General features: G+C 34.1%; 8 protein-coding genes and 2 long non-coding RNA genes across 18 annotated transcripts; 6 read left to right on the forward strand and 4 right to left on the reverse strand.

Moving 5' to 3' along the window:
- Positions 1 to 230: 230 nt before the first annotated feature.
- On the forward strand, positions 231 to 2417 carry LOC128884036 (pescadillo homolog). Its single transcript, XM_054137017.1, has 6 exons — positions 231 to 1399; positions 1455 to 1591; positions 1652 to 1953; positions 2009 to 2061; positions 2139 to 2223; positions 2276 to 2417. Exons 1-6 carry the CDS (start codon positions 339 to 341, stop codon positions 2372 to 2374), a joined length of 1737 nt encoding a protein of 578 aa, XP_053992992.1. The 5' UTR covers positions 231 to 338; the 3' UTR covers positions 2375 to 2417.
- LOC128884038 (GPI-anchor transamidase-like) lies at positions 2409 to 4007 on the reverse strand. The gene is made up of 6 exons (XM_054137019.1): positions 3761 to 4007; positions 3543 to 3705; positions 3310 to 3484; positions 3104 to 3262; positions 2944 to 3035; positions 2409 to 2886 (listed from the first exon to the last, which is right to left on the reverse strand). The coding sequence occupies exons 1-6, from the start codon at positions 3953 to 3955 to the stop codon at positions 2714 to 2716; spliced, it is 957 nt and encodes a 318-aa protein (XP_053992994.1). The 5' UTR covers positions 3956 to 4007; the 3' UTR covers positions 2409 to 2713.
- A 213-nt stretch (positions 4008 to 4220) lies between these two features.
- Positions 4221 to 5045, forward strand: LOC128884110 (uncharacterized). Its single transcript, XR_008459242.1, has 3 exons — positions 4221 to 4357; positions 4417 to 4871; positions 4918 to 5045. It is a non-coding gene; the product is annotated as an uncharacterized LOC128884110 (long non-coding RNA).
- Positions 5046 to 6919: 1874 nt separating this feature from the next.
- LOC128884108 (uncharacterized) lies at positions 6920 to 8086 on the reverse strand. The gene is made up of 7 exons (XM_054137190.1): positions 7948 to 8086; positions 7706 to 7885; positions 7580 to 7643; positions 7476 to 7513; positions 7370 to 7413; positions 7239 to 7302; positions 6920 to 7174 (listed from the first exon to the last, which is right to left on the reverse strand). The coding sequence occupies exons 1-7, from the start codon at positions 8042 to 8044 to the stop codon at positions 7050 to 7052; spliced, it is 612 nt and encodes a 203-aa protein (XP_053993165.1). The 5' UTR covers positions 8045 to 8086; the 3' UTR covers positions 6920 to 7049.
- A 114-nt stretch (positions 8087 to 8200) lies between these two features.
- LOC128884104 (uncharacterized) lies at positions 8201 to 10463 on the forward strand. 3 transcript variants are annotated; one of them, XM_054137177.1, is made up of 11 exons: positions 8201 to 8455; positions 8542 to 8661; positions 8723 to 8861; positions 8926 to 9017; positions 9063 to 9362; positions 9416 to 9470; positions 9531 to 9736; positions 9807 to 9911; positions 9972 to 10103; positions 10151 to 10268; positions 10317 to 10463. In XM_054137177.1, the coding sequence occupies exons 1-11, from the start codon at positions 8201 to 8203 to the stop codon at positions 10445 to 10447; spliced, it is 1653 nt and encodes a 550-aa protein (XP_053993152.1). In that variant the 3' UTR covers positions 10448 to 10463. The 3 variants fall into 3 exon arrangements, with proteins under 3 accessions (XP_053993152.1, XP_053993153.1, XP_053993154.1); XM_054137178.1 differs by having other exon boundaries at positions 9422 to 9470; XM_054137179.1 differs by having other exon boundaries at positions 8343 to 8455; positions 8573 to 8661.
- Positions 9531 to 10294, reverse strand: LOC128884111 (uncharacterized). Its single transcript, XR_008459243.1, has 2 exons — positions 9968 to 10294; positions 9531 to 9923 (listed from the first exon to the last, which is right to left on the reverse strand). It is a non-coding gene; the product is annotated as an uncharacterized LOC128884111 (long non-coding RNA).
- A 35-nt stretch (positions 10464 to 10498) lies between the features above and the next one.
- LOC128884106 (uncharacterized) lies at positions 10499 to 11608 on the forward strand. Its single transcript, XM_054137185.1, has one exon. It carries the CDS (start codon positions 10744 to 10746, stop codon positions 11596 to 11598), a length of 855 nt encoding a protein of 284 aa, XP_053993160.1. The 5' UTR covers positions 10499 to 10743; the 3' UTR covers positions 11599 to 11608.
- Positions 11609 to 11755: 147 nt separating this feature from the next.
- Positions 11756 to 14402, reverse strand: LOC128884107 (uncharacterized). Of its 4 annotated transcripts, XM_054137189.1 has the most exons (11): positions 14274 to 14402; positions 14098 to 14200; positions 13904 to 14049; positions 13777 to 13842; positions 13612 to 13715; positions 13421 to 13558; positions 13282 to 13357; positions 12665 to 13224; positions 12134 to 12587; positions 12020 to 12068; positions 11756 to 11965 (listed from the first exon to the last, which is right to left on the reverse strand). In XM_054137189.1, exons 2-8 carry the CDS (start codon positions 14112 to 14114, stop codon positions 13193 to 13195), a joined length of 579 nt encoding a protein of 192 aa, XP_053993164.1. In that variant the 5' UTR covers positions 14115 to 14200; positions 14274 to 14402; the 3' UTR covers positions 11756 to 11965; positions 12020 to 12068; positions 12134 to 12587; positions 12665 to 13192. The 4 variants fall into 4 exon arrangements, with proteins under 4 accessions (XP_053993164.1, XP_053993163.1, XP_053993162.1 ...); XM_054137188.1 differs by having other exon boundaries at positions 12669 to 13224; positions 13282 to 13558; XM_054137187.1 differs by having other exon boundaries at positions 13282 to 13558.
- On the forward strand, positions 14043 to 16752 carry LOC128884105 (RNA 3'-terminal phosphate cyclase-like protein). Of its 4 annotated transcripts, XM_054137184.1 has the most exons (4): positions 14043 to 14191; positions 14286 to 14394; positions 15075 to 16297; positions 16356 to 16752. In XM_054137184.1, exons 3-4 carry the CDS (start codon positions 15176 to 15178, stop codon positions 16599 to 16601), a joined length of 1368 nt encoding a protein of 455 aa, XP_053993159.1. In that variant the 5' UTR covers positions 14043 to 14191; positions 14286 to 14394; positions 15075 to 15175; the 3' UTR covers positions 16602 to 16752. The 4 variants fall into 4 exon arrangements, with proteins under 4 accessions (XP_053993159.1, XP_053993157.1, XP_053993158.1 ...); XM_054137182.1 differs by lacking the exons at positions 14043 to 14191; positions 14286 to 14394 and adding an exon at positions 14755 to 14895; XM_054137183.1 differs by lacking the exons at positions 14043 to 14191; positions 14286 to 14394 and adding an exon at positions 14758 to 14895 and having other exon boundaries at positions 14985 to 16297.
- Positions 16753 to 16955: 203 nt separating this feature from the next.
- LOC128884045 (uncharacterized) lies at positions 16956 to 17691 on the forward strand. The gene is made up of 3 exons (XM_054137048.1): positions 16956 to 17052; positions 17140 to 17294; positions 17355 to 17691. Exons 1-3 carry the CDS (start codon positions 17046 to 17048, stop codon positions 17562 to 17564), a joined length of 372 nt encoding a protein of 123 aa, XP_053993023.1. The 5' UTR covers positions 16956 to 17045; the 3' UTR covers positions 17565 to 17691.
- Positions 17692 to 17737: the final 46 nt, after the last annotated feature.

A 17737-nucleotide genomic window follows, 5' to 3' on the forward strand; every position in this document is an offset into this window, starting at 1 on the left:
GTAATGAAACCTTTTTTTTAAGTTAACAAGAAAGCAGAATAGTAATGTTATTTGAAAGTTGAAAAACAGGACTGGCTTTCAGGTCGAAAAAATACTCGGGAGTATTACGCTCGTACTTTAAGAAAAAAGAGAAAATGAATTATTTTCATAAAGACTGAAATTTGAGTTTTTATGTGAAAGAACCATTTGAAAAATTGTAGTTTTGTGTGAGAAAAAATTAGAAATACTGCTCACGTGACACGTTGCAGTTCCATCAGAAGACCTTCAAAAGGCATTGGGTCAGAAAGTCCATTGTGTTCAAAAAGGTTGCTTTGTTAATCGATTTAAAGAACGATAGAATGGGTTTAAAAACGAAAAAAGGAACGAAAGGATGTGCATCAAAGTATTTAACACGAGCAGCCGCTTTAAGAAAGCTTCAATTAAGTCTTGCTGCATTTCGGCGACTTTGTATTCTGAAAGGAATCTATCCAAGAGAGCCAAAGCGTAAACTTCATGGAAGAGACAAAACTTACTATCATACAAAGGATATTCTTCACCTTTATCATGAACCTGTGCTTGAAAAGTTACGATTGCAACAGTCATTTGAAAAAAAGTACAAACGTGCAATAAGTCGTCATGAAAAAGCGGTAGCACGAAGCTTAGAGAAACAACGCCCATTTTACACATTATTTCATATAGTCAAAGAACGCTATAATACATTAGTGGATGCAGTACGTGATTTAGATGACGCGTTATCTACGGTGGCTTTGTTTGCTTGCTTACCATCGGATGATTCAGCTGGTATTTCTTCATCCATCATCTCTGCGTCAACACAATTGTTTGATGAATTTATTTTTTTTTGTGCAAAAAAAAAATTAGTTCGTCGCGTGTTTTGTAGTATTAAAGGATTTTACATTCAAGTGAAAGTGTTAGGCCAAAGTGTTATTTTTCTTATTCCGCATCAATTCACCCAGGATATCACTCAACAAGTGGATTACAAAGTTTTACTGACGTTTCTTGAATTTTATTTATGTATGTTAAAAAGTGTTAATTTTAAGCTTTACTCTATGGAATCATGGGCATACCCTCCAAAATGTCATGCTAAGCTTCTTCGTGCAGGATATCGATTTTTAAGTTTAAGTTTAAATGAGGTCAAAGCAATTTTACCCTTTTCCTCTAAAGAGAAACATTCACTTGATACTAAATCACAAGGAAATTCGTTAGAATGCGATGAGACCCATACAGCTCTCTTTAATAAGCACGTTGAAGACCTCACAGAGGAGGAGGAAGAGGAAAGAGAGACAGAGGTTAATTTGGACGAGTTCGAGGGTGATCCGACAGTTGAACGTTTGAAAGAAGAATCAGAAGAAGATAAAGTGATTCAATCTCTTTTTTCAGGTCTCTCTTTTTTCATTTCTCGGTAATGCTTGTTTTTAAAAACAGTCAAATGCTGGTACCCAATTGTTTTCATATAGGGAAGTTCCTCGTGTTGTGTTAGCCTTCTTACTGGAAAGTTGTGGCGCTGAGATTATTACTTGGGAAGATACTCTCTTAGAAGCTGACCCAAACGATACGAGAATTACTCATCATATTCTAGATCGGCCTATGAATGGTGGGTTTCTTTAAAAATTATAAATCCCGCTTTGTATAGTGTTCTTTTATTATGCCTCAGATGCTTTAAAACAGTATAGTAACACGCGTGAATTCGTTCAGCCTCAATGGGTTTTTGATAGTATTAACGCACGAAAAGTGCTGCCTATCAAACCTTATGGACCCGGGCTTCAACCGCCTGCTCATTTATCGCCTTTTGTTGAGAATTCACAAGAAAGTTTTGCACCTCAACAAAGGTCGACATTAGAAACACGTCCACTTTATGATGACGAATTCGATGAAGCACAAGAGGACCATCACGAATCGGATGTCGATTACATTGAAGATCATGAAAAATACCGTCAACAAGACGTTTCTGTTGAGGTACTTAATGTAGTGCAAACAAGTTTAGTTTCACATCTTTCTCTTTTGTGCACAGCTTCAAAAAGGTGAGGAACCAAAGACACTTGTTCCTCCCAAAAAGAGAAAACGGTATGCTCGAGTACCACTTACTGTCGTCGTGTGTTCCTAGTAGAGTGCTTTTTGTTAATCTCATGACAATATTTTAGAAGTGAAGAGAGAAATCTTGCTGAAAAGGAAAGGAAGAAATCTCTTTTAAGCAAAAAACATAAGAGACTTTTGGATCGTATCGAAGTACGTTTTTCTATGTTGTGTTTTTGAAATGTGTCATCTTTTGCTTTTGTAGTTTGGAAAAGAACGCAAGGCTACAAAACGTCGGGAGTTAGAAGAGAAACGTCGGAAATTGGAAGAGAATCGTTGTGTTTCTAAAAAATATTCTGTTTGATGTAGTGAAAATACAATGGAAATGTGCACTGTGTTGTTTTGGTGACCCATTCTTAACGTTTAAAGTACAATTTCATGTTTGCCCCCAAAAAAGCCTTGTTGAAACATACTCTTATTAAAAAGGAAACAAGAAAGAAAATTTAAGACCCCAAAAAATGTAGCTTAATATGCCACGCAAGTTTGAAAAGTTCACTAGGTGTGCGTGAAAGGGACCAACAGGTGGAAACCTCCTTCATTAAACGGAGTTCGCTTTACGAATGACCATGATAAGAACCAATTGACTGGCTCTGTAAAAAAAAAGTGCAAAGGTGAAGACTGTACGTAGCATGGTTAGCGAAAGCTACGCGTCGTAGAGTTTCGCTAGAGGAAATCGAGGATCGGGTGGCTCCGTAAGAGTGAGAAAAAAAAGCTTTAAAACGCCGGTCATACCGAAAAAGTCCGTCATTGGTATGGTAGTGAAATTAGTGGAAGCGGGTGAAGTGACGTACGTACTATAATTAGAATCGAGTTTGTCTGCATTCGAAAAGAATCATGTCATGATTTTGTATATAAATAAAAGAAAATGGAAACCTGGAGATAATGTTACAAGAAAGTCATGAAGAGATGTGTTGAAGTCTGTAGGGTTTAATTTCTTTAAAAAAAGGCCAAGATAATATGTGAACCTGACCATTGCAAAAGTCAATGGATAAAATGATTTCAAGATTTTTTTGGATGCTCATAATATGCGAACCTATCAATAGTGAAGGATCCAAAAGTTAAATTGATACCGTGGGAATAGGAATTTTCACCCCGTCGACTTGAACCTATGGCAATAACATTAGGGCTGTAAATGTCTGAAAGAATGGTTTCTGCTTGGCACGTATCAGCGATGAAAAGCAAATTTTTATAACTAGAAAGGCGAAAGATCAACATTTTGTCAGGCTTTCAAAAACTTACCGACGCATTTGATACATATGCTCAATAGTGTGAGCTAGTAATGTCGACGTGAGTTCCTCAAAGTCGTGAAACTTTACAAATGCTTCACCACTATGACCTGTAAGATAAATCAACACATTGGAATTCGAATCGGAAAGAAGTCGTTTGCTTTGTGGTGTGAAAGAAGAATGCCTTCCTAAGAAGAAAAACGTAAGAACTTTTTTTTTGAATTCAATGAATGTTTTATGAGGAACCTGTAAGAACGCGACGAAATGATTCTTCAGTCACTTCTAAACCCTTGTAATCGATTTCAATATCGTCCAAGTACGCGTTCTGGCCTGGCGAGCAAGAATAAATAACACCAGGGGAAGGATTCCGCGGGTCACAAGCCACACCATCGGCTAGCATTAAAATGATCTGGAAAGAATGGTAGTAATGCAAAAGGTACAAGTTTTTTTTTGGTCTAACTCACATGGCTATTGGGTATTCCTAGCCGGCGTATACCTTGATACACAGCTAGAACATTGGCAGTATGACGGTAATTTGTGTAAAATCGGCTTGTGGAGACCAGTACAGCCCAATTGGTTTTATGGCATTGCATAAAACGAAGTGCATTAGAAATGAGATTGAACAAAAAAAAATACACCCATTTTTTAAACGTGGTCATGCTTTAATAAAAGATTCATTTAACAATCACTAAAATTGTCTAAGTGACACGTATGGATTTCGCTTTGTGCGACTGTCCCCACTCTCAGTACTTTTCATCATGTTGAACCTGAATGCAGTGCTGTTACGTAGGATTCGAGTGATAAACCATGTGAAAAGTATCTAGGTAAGTTCAAGAAACTTTTTTCGTACTGTCATTAGGTATTCACTTTGAAACAAGAAAAAAGTTTTTTTTATTGACACACACACTTTTTCACTTAATGACGCTCGTTTCGAAGAGTAGTGCGAGCGTATATTAGTTTAGACACATTATTTAAAGACTCGAAGTTTTCATTTCACACCTTTCTTTATAAGAATCATACCTTTTGTCACTCACAAAATTAAATCTCTTAACTCTTTCGTGGTAATAATGGTTTCGTTTAGACGTATACAAGAACACAAAAATTTTCTTCCTCTTTTCAGGGAGTCACCTAAAGATCCATTGTGTGTCGGCGCTTTGTTTTCCGTGTGTTCTTTGGGTGCAAATTGGTTTCAGAAACTCTTCTAGGTTTCTGGTGATGAAATGCAGTTTTGAAAAAACACGCATGTTGGTTTGTTGAAAGCAACTTACACGACGCGTTACGTCGATTGGAGCCTTGTTGATAGGAATGTTGTGAGCAACTTGATCGCATGACGAAGGGAAAAACTGACCTCCTACTGGTGGGGTAGAGGGCAATTGGGCTCCGCACCAAGTGGGAAGCATATCTGCTAAATGATCGGGTGCTTGGCTAACACTTGGAGTCGTTAAAGTGACGTTTGGTGTTGGGCTGGAAGGAGTGTTTGTTGTGATACTTGTAGTAGGTGGCTGTGTATTTTGGCGATGTCGTTTCGTAAGTGTCACTAGCGTGAGAGGATTGCCTGCCCGTTTAGGACACTGGGTAAGTGCTTTATTTTTTTTCGCTTTGTAAATGGGATGCCTAAAAGAAAACACAGGCGAGGGCAAATGTTGAAGAAGGGGTACAGTTTCTTTTATAAGAATACCCTGAATTCTGAACATCCGTAATAGCCTTGGTAATGGCCTCATTGACAACAAAATCGATTCGGTGTAAAGCAACTAGAACATTCCAATTAATGTTAAAGTGAACACAAGACTTTGGCGTTCGGCGGGATAAAACACTCACATTGTAACAATTCTTCTTCAACAAAAGAAGAAAACGCACTAGCCTTGTCACTTTGAAAAAATTCAGTAAAAGTGTTCGTTCCAGCTTGCATCATAGCATTTCTAATCACACATGTAATCTTGACATATTAAAAAACATCAGACACAAAAGCGCGTTTCAGCAGTACTTGATATCGGTGACGGATAAAAGCTGCAATCTATTTTTATTGTGCTCCAAATACTGGGCTATAAATGTTTTAAGATCAAGTATCACATTATTATCACATGTTTTTGTTTTGAAAGTACTCTTCTCCATGCGTTCAATCTTAAAGTAATTTTTTCATAGGATGCATTGAAAAAAAAAATGGTTTCAATGAAAAGACCTATTGTTTTGAAACTCTTTTTTTTTTAAAAAAATCGCAAAATCAAAAGTTACGACTAAAATAAACCAAACAAGGCCTCTGACTTTACAGATAACGGTACATTGTTAATGTGTAAGATTCATTTGTTTTGATTAAAAAAAAAAATTAGTAAAGAAACAATACATTAAGATACAAATTAAAATAAAAACAAGATGGCTAACATGGATGTACAATAATATCCTATAACAAGGGGATGCTTGTTTTGATGACCTTTCAATTTCTTTTTTAGAGTGATGTTTGAAAAAAAAAGCATCAACACGTTAAGATTCATCCGACTCAGTTAACGCCTCGTGAACATCCATTAGTGGATGATCGAAAGTATCATTAATAGAAACGGATTCTGGTTCCTTGTTGTGCAGAAACGTGGAGGAAGTGTTCATAGGGAGCTGGTAAGGTTCCTGGATGAGTTCATTAGAGGCATCATCGTTTTCTTCTAAACGTTGAAGCGTCATAAATGCTAAAGAGAAACGGGAGAGTAAGCTAGGAATTCCGGCATAAGCAAAACCTAAGGATCCACAAGTTGTCAGATACGGTAGTTGAAATAAAAATTGAAAAGAAACAAAGCGAGGTGTATATTTTACAGTGGAACTTTGAACGAATTCACAATGAGGAGGTAGCGTGACTTGAAACACATGAATTTGTTCTTTAGGGCGAGTCACATAAGATGGAATAAAAGGTAAGGGAGGCTGACCGAATTCCGGTACACACCAGACACCAAGAAGTGAACCAATTTGTATACTAGGAATGTGTGACTGAGAATCATAAGAAGTATCCGTTACTAGGGTTGCATGTGATAGATGGAAGTTCCCTTCTGTATCGTTTTGCACTGCACCAGACGTAGGATCATAGGATAAAGTGGTATCGGGAACAGTACAAGGCACTTTTTTATCGTAGGATGATTTGTTCATGACATTTACGGAAGTTTTAATTCGAATGATTTGTGCTAATTGTTTAGCAAGACTCGTTGAAGAGCTTTCCCATCTTTCATATTTGAACATGGGTAAGCTTAAAGTTTGAAGAAGAGGAACATCAGGTAAACATTCTTTCGTGCAAATGGTACCATCAAAATATTCACTTTTTGTATCAACATCCAGTAATAAAACCCGTGGTGAACATCGATCGTGCGCTACAATGACGGCCGCCACAGTATGCTGCATTCCTTCATTCACGAAATCTTGCAATCTTGATGCAACTGTTTCTTTTAGCGAGATTGTTTTACCAGGGGGAAGTAATAACGTGCATTTTGTTTGGAAGGCTGTATCATCAATACAGCGTTCTTGTGTTCCATAATAAGAAGACAGTGGGTAAACGACCCATTCATTTGTTGATGATTCCAAATGAGAAAAATTACCATCTGATGTACTGGTTGTCATATTTTCAAGTGGAAGAAAAAAGCGTTTATAAAAGGTTCAACAGAAATGTAGAACTAATTTTGCATGCGGTTCAAAAGGCTAGATAATCAATTACAAAAAAGTTAAAACGCGTTTTGTTTTCTACTCACTTTATCAAATCGCTATATGTCTTAAAAATGAACGTTAAACAGTTAACTTGATTTCAAAGCATCTTCTTAAATAACAATTTTGAATTAAAACAAGTAAAAGAATAACCACGACTTTAAATGCAGTACACCATAAAACTCTTTCATTGATTAATTCAGCAGCTACAATAGAGTGAACAACAAAATGTTCAAAATATGTCATTTTCTTACACACACACCACCTTACTTTTTCGATGATCATTTTCGCTTACGAGCATATAATGCAATTCATCGGAAGTATCTAAAATGTTCTAAAATAAAAACAAAAACATTCTTTTGTTGGAAGTAACATAAATCACGCCTCTTTTTTTATATTACCATATAAATGTTGCTAACTGCTTCAATCAAATTACGGGTACTTTCTATGATCAAACATACGAAAATATATGATTTAAAAAAAAAAAGGCTTTTTAAAAACTTCCACCTTCCGTAGCCAAAGTGCTTAAATGCGTCCCTGTATATCTGGTAAAAAAATAGAGTTTACCTATTCAAACGATGGAAGAAAAACAAATCTTTTGCGTTTCTTACCGATTTATAAATTCCACACTTAACGGACCCGTCCCCAAATTTCCAAAACAAATTTTGTAACGAGCTAACGAATGTGATCATTTATGAGAGACACGTGTAAGGATTGATCCTTTTTAACAACCCTACTGGTATTGGTTTGATCCGTTGTTTTAAATTTGTAACTTCCAGTGGTTTTATCCGTATGATAATATATGGTTTCAGGGCTCAAACTATTTTGAATAATTGCTACAAATTGTTTTGTTGTCTCTGGATAAGCGGAAAAAGATAATGTCATATTTTCCCTAGAAGAATTTAGCATGAGGCATTCTGATCGATTTTGCACATCATATCAAAAAGTATAAAGGTGCTGAGATAAAAAGAAAACTCACCTTCTCCACGCCCTGGTAATTTCAACATGAGTGCACACACATTGGAAAAGAAACAAGTCAAAAGTAAAAAAAAAACTTTCATTTGTAGCATTGCCATTAATGAACCAATTTTCTTTTTTTAATTGAAACTTAAATGTGAAAGGCGCTGCAAATCAGTTTTTGCATGAAGAAATCTTAAAGTATACCTAAAAGAGGAAATTTGTTTTTTTTTTTTTTTTGTTTTTTAAAACGAAAGCCAGTCATAATTTTGGAAATGACTTTTAATTTTTTTTCAAAAAAAACGTATAGTCTTTGGCTTTTATGTTCCATTATAGCAACAGCATTAACAGGACTTATTGTCGGGTACGATTTGTGTGTTGTCTCGGTACTAATAGATTCGATGAGGTTGGATCTTCATTTATGTCCTTTATCGCCAAAAGTCTTCACTAGTTCGAAAACAGCATCAGACGAAAAATTTGTTTGCATGAAAGAAAGTCTTATAGTATCGATTTTATATCCTGGTGCAGCGGTAATTGCACCATTTTTTTTATTATTATCATTGTTTCAATAGAAAAAGTAGAAAAATGTTAAATCTATCATAATAATTTTTTATAGATAGGAAGTCTTACTGCAGGTTTCTTTGCAGAAAAGTATGGACGTCGTTATACAATTATGCTATCGGATGTATTTTTTTTATTCGGTAGCCTTATATTTATGTTTGGCCAATCTTTTTTGGTAACGTGTTAAAAAGTTCTCTTTCAATTCCCGGTATCATGGCCATTTTTTCCATATACAGGATATCTTAATTGCTCGATTTCTCCTAGGTGCAGGTGTCGGTGTTGGTTTTGTAGTGTTTAGTACTTATATACCAGAAATAGCTCCAGCGAAACATCGCGGGAAATTGGTAGCCATTCAAGATGCTGCTTTAAGTTTAGGTTCATTTTTTTTTGGCTCTTGTTGGAATTTCACCCATTACTAATAAAGTTCTCTTATCTTTAGGTTGTTTCTTTTCTTTTTGTATTATATCCATAGTCTCAGTTCAATTTTGGCATCAATTAATTGGTTTTCTTTCGGTTATTGCCTTCAGTCAAGTAACTCTTTTTAGAATAATGTCAACCTCACAATTTTTACTTTAGTTGATTGGAGCCATTTTCTTGCCTGAATCTCCACGTTGGTTAGTGAAGAAAGGAAGAACTAAAGAGGCTCTTCAATCTCTTATACTTTTAACTCCAAAACCTTTCCATAACACCTCAAGCTTATCTTGCGCACAAGAAGAAGAACACCATACGCAAAAGTGTATTGCTGAATTGGAATTAATTGAAAACGATGTAAAACACAGCCAAAATTTAAAGCATCGGGGTACAATTTCACACCTCCAATTCGAAGACGTACCGAGCCATACCTTACAAAAAGATACAAACAACACTAGAGTTTCTGTAAGTCAAAAACAAAAGACATTGAGAATAATCATGAAACATTCTTTAATAAGGAGCAGTCGACTATGTCTTGTTCTTCTTCGGAAAAACGTAATGCATGTTTTTCTTGTAAGCGCTTCATTCTATTCTTTACACACCTCAAATAATAATGTACATTTTATACACTAGGGATTCAAAAACAATGTCAAGGATTCACAAATTACTTGAGGTTTTTACGCCTTTATCGCAAACAACTTTTCATTGCTATTGGGTGTGCTTGTGCTCAAAATTTTATGTTTGGTAATAATTTAATTTACTATACTGTTCCAATACTGAAAAAGAAATCTTTTGTGAGTGATATTCGTCTTTTTTCCTTTGGCGTTGGACTCTCAAAAGTATATTTTTTTCAATTTATTAAGAAAAAAAACTCAATTATTTTCAAAATTCTTTCATGTGATTTTTTAGTTTTGCGGTATATTGTCAGCGATTTTCCTAGTGGATAAAATAGGTCGACGTCCGATTTTGTTGTGGGGGTCAATTGTCACATGTATTGGGCATGTTGTGTTTTCGGTAAAATACCCTCTATTTAAAGAGTGATATTCAAAAGAAAATTTTTTTTTTCTTACTTAGATATTATTTTATCTTTTGGATAAAATTGGCTCTCAAAAAATACTTATTACAAGTCTTATTATTAATTTTTATATATTTATTTTTTCTTGGAATATATCATGGGCTGGTTTAATGTTTGTTGTCGCTAGTGAAGTAAAAAAAATTTTCTGTATGTTATCAAAACACTGTAGTTTGTTTAGGTGTTACCATCAGCTGTTCGTGGTATTGGTATCAGTTTGACTATTACAACATTTTGGCTTCTATCCTTCTTTTTTCAACTAACATTTGGAATTCTTGTTCATGTCTTAACATTCGCAGGTCAATTTTTTATACATCATTCTACTGGGTGATTGTCGTGCGTTTTAGGAGCTTTTTGTCTTTTCGCTTTAATGAATTGCTTTACAATACTTTTCGTAGTTTATTGTATTGAAGATCATACATGTCAAAAATTAGAAAATATCCATGATAAATCCAGCGAACCGAACACTGTCGTATAATTTTGTTTCATCCAAAACCACTGTGAAAAGTCACGTCAAGAAATGAAATCTGACACCGTTTCAGCAAAAAGGGACAGATATGAGACTACCAGTGTCTTATAAGTTTATGATACAAACATAACAAATTTCTAGTGTAATTATCCCGAATTGTTAAACCAATTAGATATTTTTTTTCAAGTTAATTCATTACACGATTTCTTCTAATTGTTTATTTTTATTTCTAGTCAAGTCGACATCCTTTGTCAGAATAAAATCTTTTTTTTCTTTTTTTGTGTTTGACTAAAAAAAATAAAAAAATGTGCGATATATTTCATTTTATGTCCGATTCGAAAAATTTTCAAGGGTTTTTATCCAATGAAACAAATCATTGTTCTTATGAAACACAACAAGAGGAGTCTTTACGCTGCTTAGAAGAAAGTGCATTTGTTTTAGCTCCCGGGCTTTACCCAGAAAAATTTGTTACCAATCTTAAAAAAAATACATTGACAAAATCCTTGACAGATTTTAAAAAAGGAACCACAACATTAGCATTTGTTTTTCAAGGTGGTATTATTGTTGCTGCAGATAGTCGAGCATCCATGGGTTCATATATTGCTTCACAATCAGTTCGCAAAATTATAGAGATTAACAGTTATTTATTAGGAACTATGGCTGGTGGTGCCGCAGATTGTAGTTTTTGGGAGCGACATCTCGCCAAATTATGCCGCATTTATGAATTACAAAATAATGAAAAAATACCAGTGGCTTCAGCGTCTAATTTATTAGCTAATATTTTTTTTCAATATCGCCGTTATGGTTTATCATGTGGAACAATGATTGCCGGCTGCGATCATACAGGGCCTCAATTATATTTTGTAGATGATACGGGAACTCGGGTGAAAGGAAATCTTTTTAGTGTAGGGTCAGGTTCTACTTATGCCTATGGCGTTTTAGATTCTGAGTATCATTTTGATATATCATTAAAGGATGCCACGGAATTAGCTAAAAAAGCAATTTATCATGCGACCCATCGTGATGCTGCTTCAGGTGGCGTTGTTCGTGTGTATCATGTCCATTCTCAAGGATGGACAAAATTAGAAGATGGAAAAGATGTGAATGAATTACATTATGAATACGCAGCTGCAAAAAATTGTGTTGGCACAGAGTTATAATGTAAAAAAACAAATTCGTCTCCTCCATTAAAGACAAAATATTAGTTATACTATAACTACAATTCTTGTGTCCTCCTAAATAATGAAGAGTTTTTTCGCTGTACTGTTTAATTTGTTTTGGAACACAACACAGCTTATAAGATATTGTTGGTGTTGATTAAAAAGATGGAATCAACTTTTTCCTACGTTCATTTTCTTTCTGTCAATGCAAAATAGCACTAGAAAATTATACAAAAAAAAAAATTAAAACGATTTTTTCTTTAACGATAATTGGCTAGTTCATTAAATACACAGCAACATCATCAATTCCCCAAGATACCTCGCAAGCTTTTCTGTTTTCTTGAAGAGTTGAAAAAAATTTCACTGTCTAGTAAGCAATACAATAGTTAAATGATGAAGTCACAAATTTGTTAAAACATACTAAATTAGAATGGGAATGGGGAAAAGAAACGTCAACTTTGGTTGATAGTCTACAATGAAGGGACAACAATTTGCGAATGGTCAAAAGCACGCTGCTAAAGAAAAAAGAACGTACAAATCAGGATATGTGTTACCACATATATCTAAGCCTTTTTTTAAACACTGCGTGGTTAAAACTTCATGACACCATTGATTCGTTTTTGACCAACGAATCACTTGATCCACCATGACTAGTAAGGATTCCCCTAACCATTCATCAAGAAAGTGAACACGCGCAGTTAAACGAACGTTTTTGTGAGGTAACAAATTCGTGTAAGATCTCTGGACACTAGAAGTACCGCCTAATTTGCAATGACCTCCTAAAAAAATGTCACTGGAGGGTCCACAAGAACTTGTACTTGACACTGTCCACATAGCTTCTTCATTGGAACTAAATGTATCTAATGAATATAAAAACCATGTTGGTTGATTATTCATTAACAATTTGGTTAAAATGGTTTCCGAAACATTGATAGTTAATGGTGTATGTAAGGTGATTGTCGAATCAACACTGTTCATATGCAAAACACCTAAACATCTCATATAGGGCATCATTTTGTTGACTAGTACCATTAGAAAAAAAAAATTTAGACCCTCATTCACTTACATACATTTGAATCGTTGAACTCATTGTGTTTATTTTGCTGAAACACTGAAAAATTCAAAGGTGTCCACCGCATTCTTGTCGATATTTTTCGTTTAAAGTGAAGGTCAACATATGTTGAATTGGAGTGAGCGATTTGAAAAGGATTAGGAAGTATAAATGACGTTATTTGTTGAATGAAAATATTATGAAAACATAATAAAAAATTAATGTTCAATTTCATTGAAGGTTACTTTAAAACTAAAATTTGTTTTACATTTCATTCAAAAGGAGCAACTCCCGAATGTGTTTACTTGTAAAAAATCACATTAAAATTCCACATCATTTATTCAAGATCATAAGTCGTGAGATGTTTTCTTATGTACAGAAACGTTTAAACAAAATGTCAAAATTATTTGTTTTTTCATTAGAATGCTATACACAAATTTTTACTTCCTCCTACTCAAGTAAATGTTTAGTGTGACTCGAGACAATCTCACCTTTTTATTTCTAGTAAAAAATCAGTGAAAAATTTTTTTTGTTTAGTTTCGACTAGCTTAAAAATTGAGACAGCCATTTAAATCCTGTGAAAAGAAAACTGGTTGGGAAAAAGAAACGCAAAGCAATTGACATTTCGCTACCTTCAGCATATCCGCTTCGCTTGACAACGCTAACCATAAAGAGCTCAACAGGTCGTAAACCAGATTCGCCTTTATTCTGTAAACAAAAATAAGAGAATTCATTCAAAGTTTTGCTTGAATAAAAAAAAAAAAGACTTACGGAACGTCTATACGTGATATTCGAGTAAAGTCCAAGGGCATGACGAAGCTCATCCTCTGATGCAGCTTGACATAAATCTATTTTGTTTCCTAATACAACAAACGGAACCGTTGCTAATTCCTCGGATTCAAGCAAACCCTGTAAAAAAAAATTAAAGTAAACAATGAACGAAAATTTGAAACAAAGATTACGCGTAATTCTTCCGCAGCTTCATCAAAACGAGTTCGATCTGCCGCGTCAACAAGGAAAACTACGGCATCTATAGTTGTTAGATAATCTTTCCAAATACGACGAGCTATATACAAAATTGAAAAGGAGTTGAGTGAAGGGCAAACGTTAAGGTAATAATGTGGAACCTGTTTCATGCCCTCCTAAATCAAATGTTTTAAATCGAATATTTCCAATTAACAATTCTTCAGAATCTAGAAAATGTTAAACATTGTTGAGAAACATTTTAAAAAAAATTTTGGTTTGCATTTGTACGTGGATGCAAAGTCGGAACATGGGTTGAGATGCGATCATCCTTAAGCATATGTAACAAAGTGGTTTTTCCTGCGTTATCTAAACCAAGAAAAAGAATTTTAGCTCGTTTATGCGAAAGACCCAGCCATCCTAAAGCATCCCAAAACCTATGGAAAGAGTCTTAAATTAATTGAGAAACTAAACTTTAAACTCACCAATTGATCATAAACATGATATCCCTGAAAAATTAAAATAAAAAATAATTGATACTTCGCGAATAGGAAGTTTTTATTGTTTTCGATAATAAAGGTAAAAAATCTATAGTAAGAAAACATAAAATTGAAAGAATTTTGTGATTAAAAAGTCACTTTTGTTGTTCATGCTATTTTACCTTGTATTTCAGATTAGCAGCTAAGAGTGGAAGCCTTGTCGTTAAAATAATGTTTAAAAAAGGAAGAATACATGTCCCGAACCCTTATCTTCGTTGAACCGATTTCTTTTCTGTGACACATGTAAGGAGTATTTTCTATGTGTGTTTCTTCTGTGGCTCTTTAGTTTTGAGACATTTCCTTATTAACACATCTCTTTTACACATTTTCTATTTCGTGACTTGATGTAAACGAGTTTTTCGTTTTTTTTTAAATTGTGTTGCTTTGTGACTAATGAGAGGCATAGAAAAATCAAGTAATGGTGTACCCTATTATATAGAATACAACTGCGTGGTTCGTTACGAAATGTACATGTTGACTGTTTATAAATAGTTTTTTTTTATAATGATGGGAAAACATGGAAGGAGAAAAGAAAAAACATGTATCAAGTAATTTGTTTTTTTAAGAAGGAAAAAAATGGAAATCAACGTTAACTCATTTTTAACAATACTGTGCGAGAGTAGTTTGCTACTTAACAAGTGTTAGTTTAATAGGCAGTTACCTTTTACCTCTCTGGTTTTCATTTGATATGTTACTTGATCTTGTGACGGCATTAATTGCAGTGAGAACGTATCATGAGTAAACGTAAGGCTAGTTTTCTTTTAATAAAAGTATTATCTAGTTACACGAAACAAACTTATGTTAACTAAAAAAAATTCTGTCTTTTATAAAAGGTATAAATCTAGTGCCAAATAAGAAATAAAACCACTTTCTTTCGTTAACAAGTAAAAGAACAAAATAAATCTTTTTATGTCCATTATTAGGAAAAACTGACCGGATCAGTCATTGGCTTAGAATAAAGAGGCGACGCAGTTTGAATAGTTTTCTATCAAGGTCTTGATTGTGAAACTTTTCAAAGGATTCCATGAGTAATGTTTCAAAACAGAAGTCGGATGTTTTATTGTATACCGGATCTAATTTTTTTCGTCAACGTATAGTTTTAGCAACACTTTTCCGACAATCGATTTGTATTCAAGATATACGCAACAGTACAATAGCTTCAGGAATCAAGCCTTATGAAGCTTCCCTTTTACGTTTGATTGATAAAATAACAAATGGGTCCAATTTTTATATTGATGCGACGGGAACAGAACTACAATTCAATCCTGGTTGTTTAGTAGGAGGAGAAGATATTTGTCATGATTGTGGATCTGAACGCAATATAACATATTTTTTAGAAGCTCTTCTGTTATTAGCACCTTTTTGTAAGTATCATTTAGACATTCGTCTTCGTGGCGTCACAAATGGTTGTTTATCGCATGATAATGGAAAAGAAAGTTTAGATCCATCAGTTGATTTGTTTAAATCAATTCTTCTTCCCTTTATGAAACGTATTGATAGTGAATTTGAAAATATAAAGTTAGAAATCATCAAAAGAGATTTTGTGTCATCTAATAAAGGTGAAGTTCGCTTTTACTGCCCTGTAGTTCAAAAAATCAATCCTATTCAATTAAGCGAACAAGGACGCATTAAACGTATACGTGGTGTAGCAGTGACTCAACATGTCTCTTCACAATTCGCTATTCGAATGATAGATCGTATTCGCTGGAGTTTGAATGACATTTTACCTGATGTTTGGGTATATCATATTCTTTCAAAAAATCAAGACAGTACATTACCGGGTTATGGTGTCACATTGGTAGCAGAAACAATGAAAGGATATGTGAAAGGTGTGGACGTTTTTTATAACAAAAGTGTACAAGAAATGTATCAAACATGTGTTGAAAAGGAGAAAAGTAAAAAAAAATCGTTAACCGTTAAAAGTGAAGCAATCTTAACTACTGAAAACGAACAAAAAAACGATGCGTTTAATTCCAAGAAGATTGAAGAAAATTTGTTAAAAGATTTTTCCCTGCAAGAATTCATGGGAGTCTTAGCAAGTCAACGATTATTAATGCAAATTCATTTAGGTGGAGTAATTGGAACAACATTTCAATATATTCCCATGTTATTTATGGCGCTAGCTGAGGAACACCAAGTTTGTGAGGTATTTATGTGATTTAAAAAAAAAACTTTATCAATATCCTTCTTTCTAATACTAACAGATTAAAATATCTCATTTAACTCCGTATACAATTCAATTTTTACGACACATAAGCGATTTTTGTTCTGTAAAATTCGCTGTTAATGAATTGAAGTGTAAAGAGGAAGAATTATCAACAACCGATAATAATTCCGATGACGCTTCATGTGCCAGTGACCACGTACATTCTGTACTACCAGAGCAACAAGAATACTTACTTAAGTGCGTGGGCATCGGGTACAAAAATAACGTAAAACCAGCATTTTAATTGCTAGACGAAAAACTAAAGGTTCAAAACGAATTTTTTTTTTTATTTATGGGGTGTGTAGTATAATTTTAGTTAAAAAAAAAAACAATTTTCTCAACCGTTTTAAACAATTAAATAAAGCAGTAGTTTTTTTTAAAACAATTAAATAAAGCAATAGTTTTTTAAAACGTTTTAGCCATATGTGAATATCATGTTGGTTATAAAGCGTTAATAATATGGTAAGTAATACACATTCAAACCAGTTGTGTAAACAAGAATTTACAGTATTGTTTTATACGTTAAAAAAATCAAAATCTTAAAATGTGACCCAAGTGACCCAATCTGCATGTTTTCACGAAACTGTTAAGAGGTATAATACGAAAAAAAGGCCGAGACTTTGTTTTTAGTGGTAGAAGAAACTACGGAAATCACGTCGATTTGTTGTTTCATAGCATTCTTAGTAGCATGAGAGGTTTGTTATTATTCATGTGCTACACCGAAATAAAAACTTTTTGAAACGTAAAATACCCTTTTTTTATTCATTTTTTTTTATTCCTAGGAGATAAGGCAAAGGCTGACAAGAAAAGTGAATGTATTACACGGGATTATACGATCCATGTGTCCAAACTTGTTCATAAAGTTCAATTCAAAAAAAGAGCACCTCGAGCTATTCAAGAAATAAAGAAATTCGCTCAGAAGGCTATGGGAACTACAGTATGCTGAAAAACTATGTCAGGTGTTTTACTAGTGAAAACATTTTTTTTTTGCGTGAAGGATGTACGTATTGATACAGGTTTAAACAAGTTTATTTGGTCAAAGGGTGTTCGTTATCTTCCTACACGCGTTCGTGTCCGATTAACGCGTCGAAAAAATGACGAAGAAGACGCTGAGGAAAAAATGTACACTGTTGCTCAATATGTTCCAGTAGATAGTTTCAAAGGTCTTACGACTGAAACGGTAGAAGAACTACAGCTTCAAGTATAACGTTTGATTATACCTACACACTAAAAATTAACACTATGACCTTGTCTTGATAAAAATATGCTATTAAAAACAATCGTTGAGAAAGTGAAAAATTTAATTAAAATAACTACATGTTTGTTTACAATCCTATCAACGTGACAGTGTGTGTTGTAATTTCGAGCGATAGTTATCAA

Source organism: Hylaeus volcanicus, unplaced genomic scaffold, assembly GCF_026283585.1.
Source record: "Hylaeus volcanicus isolate JK05 unplaced genomic scaffold, UHH_iyHylVolc1.0_haploid 12237, whole genome shotgun sequence".
NCBI classification, from domain to species: domain Eukaryota; kingdom Metazoa; phylum Arthropoda; class Insecta; order Hymenoptera; family Colletidae; genus Hylaeus; species Hylaeus volcanicus.

What these genes read in the sequence shown, in the direction of transcription:
- LOC128884036 (XM_054137017.1), top strand. Translation starts at nt 339, where the DNA reads ATGGGTTTAAAAACGAAAAAAGGAACGAAAGGATGTGCATCAAAGTAT. An exon ending in AACAAGACGTTTCTGTTGAG is followed by an intron (nt 1,954 to 2,008) that starts GTACTTAATGTA and finishes TTTTGTGCACAG; the next exon opens with CTTCAAAAAGGTGAGGAACC. An exon ending in GACTTTTGGATCGTATCGAA is followed by an intron (nt 2,224 to 2,275) that starts GTACGTTTTTCT and finishes TTGCTTTTGTAG; the next exon opens with TTTGGAAAAGAACGCAAGGC.
- LOC128884038 (XM_054137019.1), bottom strand. Translation starts at nt 3,955, where the DNA reads ATGACCACGTTTAAAAAATGGGTGTATTTTTTTTTGTTCAATCTCATT. An exon ending in ATTTCGTCGCGTTCTTACAG is followed by an intron (nt 3,485 to 3,542) that starts GTTCCTCATAAA and finishes TTTTCTTCTTAG; the next exon opens with GAAGGCATTCTTCTTTCACA. An exon ending in CATATGTATCAAATGCGTCG is followed by an intron (nt 3,263 to 3,309) that starts GTAAGTTTTTGA and finishes TCGCCTTTCTAG; the next exon opens with TTATAAAAATTTGCTTTTCA.
- LOC128884108 (XM_054137190.1), bottom strand. Translation starts at nt 8,044, where the DNA reads ATGGCAATGCTACAAATGAAAGTTTTTTTTTTACTTTTGACTTGTTTC. An exon ending in AAGCACTTTGGCTACGGAAG is followed by an intron (nt 7,414 to 7,475) that starts GTGGAAGTTTTT and finishes GTTTGATCATAG; the next exon opens with AAAGTACCCGTAATTTGATT. An exon ending in CGAAAATGATCATCGAAAAA is followed by an intron (nt 7,175 to 7,238) that starts GTAAGGTGGTGT and finishes ACTCTATTGTAG; the next exon opens with CTGCTGAATTAATCAATGAA.
- LOC128884104 (XM_054137177.1), top strand. Translation starts at nt 8,201, where the DNA reads ATGACTTTTAATTTTTTTTCAAAAAAAACGTATAGTCTTTGGCTTTTA. An exon ending in CGGTTATTGCCTTCAGTCAA is followed by an intron (nt 9,018 to 9,062) that starts GTAACTCTTTTT and finishes TTTTTACTTTAG; the next exon opens with TTGATTGGAGCCATTTTCTT. An exon ending in TGTTTGTTGTCGCTAGTGAA is followed by an intron (nt 10,104 to 10,150) that starts GTAAAAAAAATT and finishes TAGTTTGTTTAG; the next exon opens with GTGTTACCATCAGCTGTTCG.
- LOC128884106 (XM_054137185.1), top strand. Translation starts at nt 10,744, where the DNA reads ATGTGCGATATATTTCATTTTATGTCCGATTCGAAAAATTTTCAAGGG.
- LOC128884107 (XM_054137186.1), bottom strand. Translation starts at nt 12,884, where the DNA reads ATGAAATTGAACATTAATTTTTTATTATGTTTTCATAATATTTTCATT. An exon ending in GTTCAACGATTCAAATGTAT is followed by an intron (nt 12,588 to 12,664) that starts GTAAGTGAATGA and finishes TGAGATGTTTAG; the next exon opens with GTGTTTTGCATATGAACAGT. An exon ending in CCCATTCCCATTCTAATTTA is followed by an intron (nt 11,966 to 12,019) that starts GTATGTTTTAAC and finishes ATTGCTTACTAG; the next exon opens with ACAGTGAAATTTTTTTCAAC.
- LOC128884105 (XM_054137184.1), top strand. Translation starts at nt 15,176, where the DNA reads ATGAGTAATGTTTCAAAACAGAAGTCGGATGTTTTATTGTATACCGGA. An exon ending in AGGAACACCAAGTTTGTGAG is followed by an intron (nt 16,298 to 16,355) that starts GTATTTATGTGA and finishes TAATACTAACAG; the next exon opens with ATTAAAATATCTCATTTAAC.
- LOC128884045 (XM_054137048.1), top strand. An exon ending in AGAAGGCTATGGGAACTACA is followed by an intron (nt 17,295 to 17,354) that starts GTATGCTGAAAA and finishes TTTTGCGTGAAG; the next exon opens with GATGTACGTATTGATACAGG.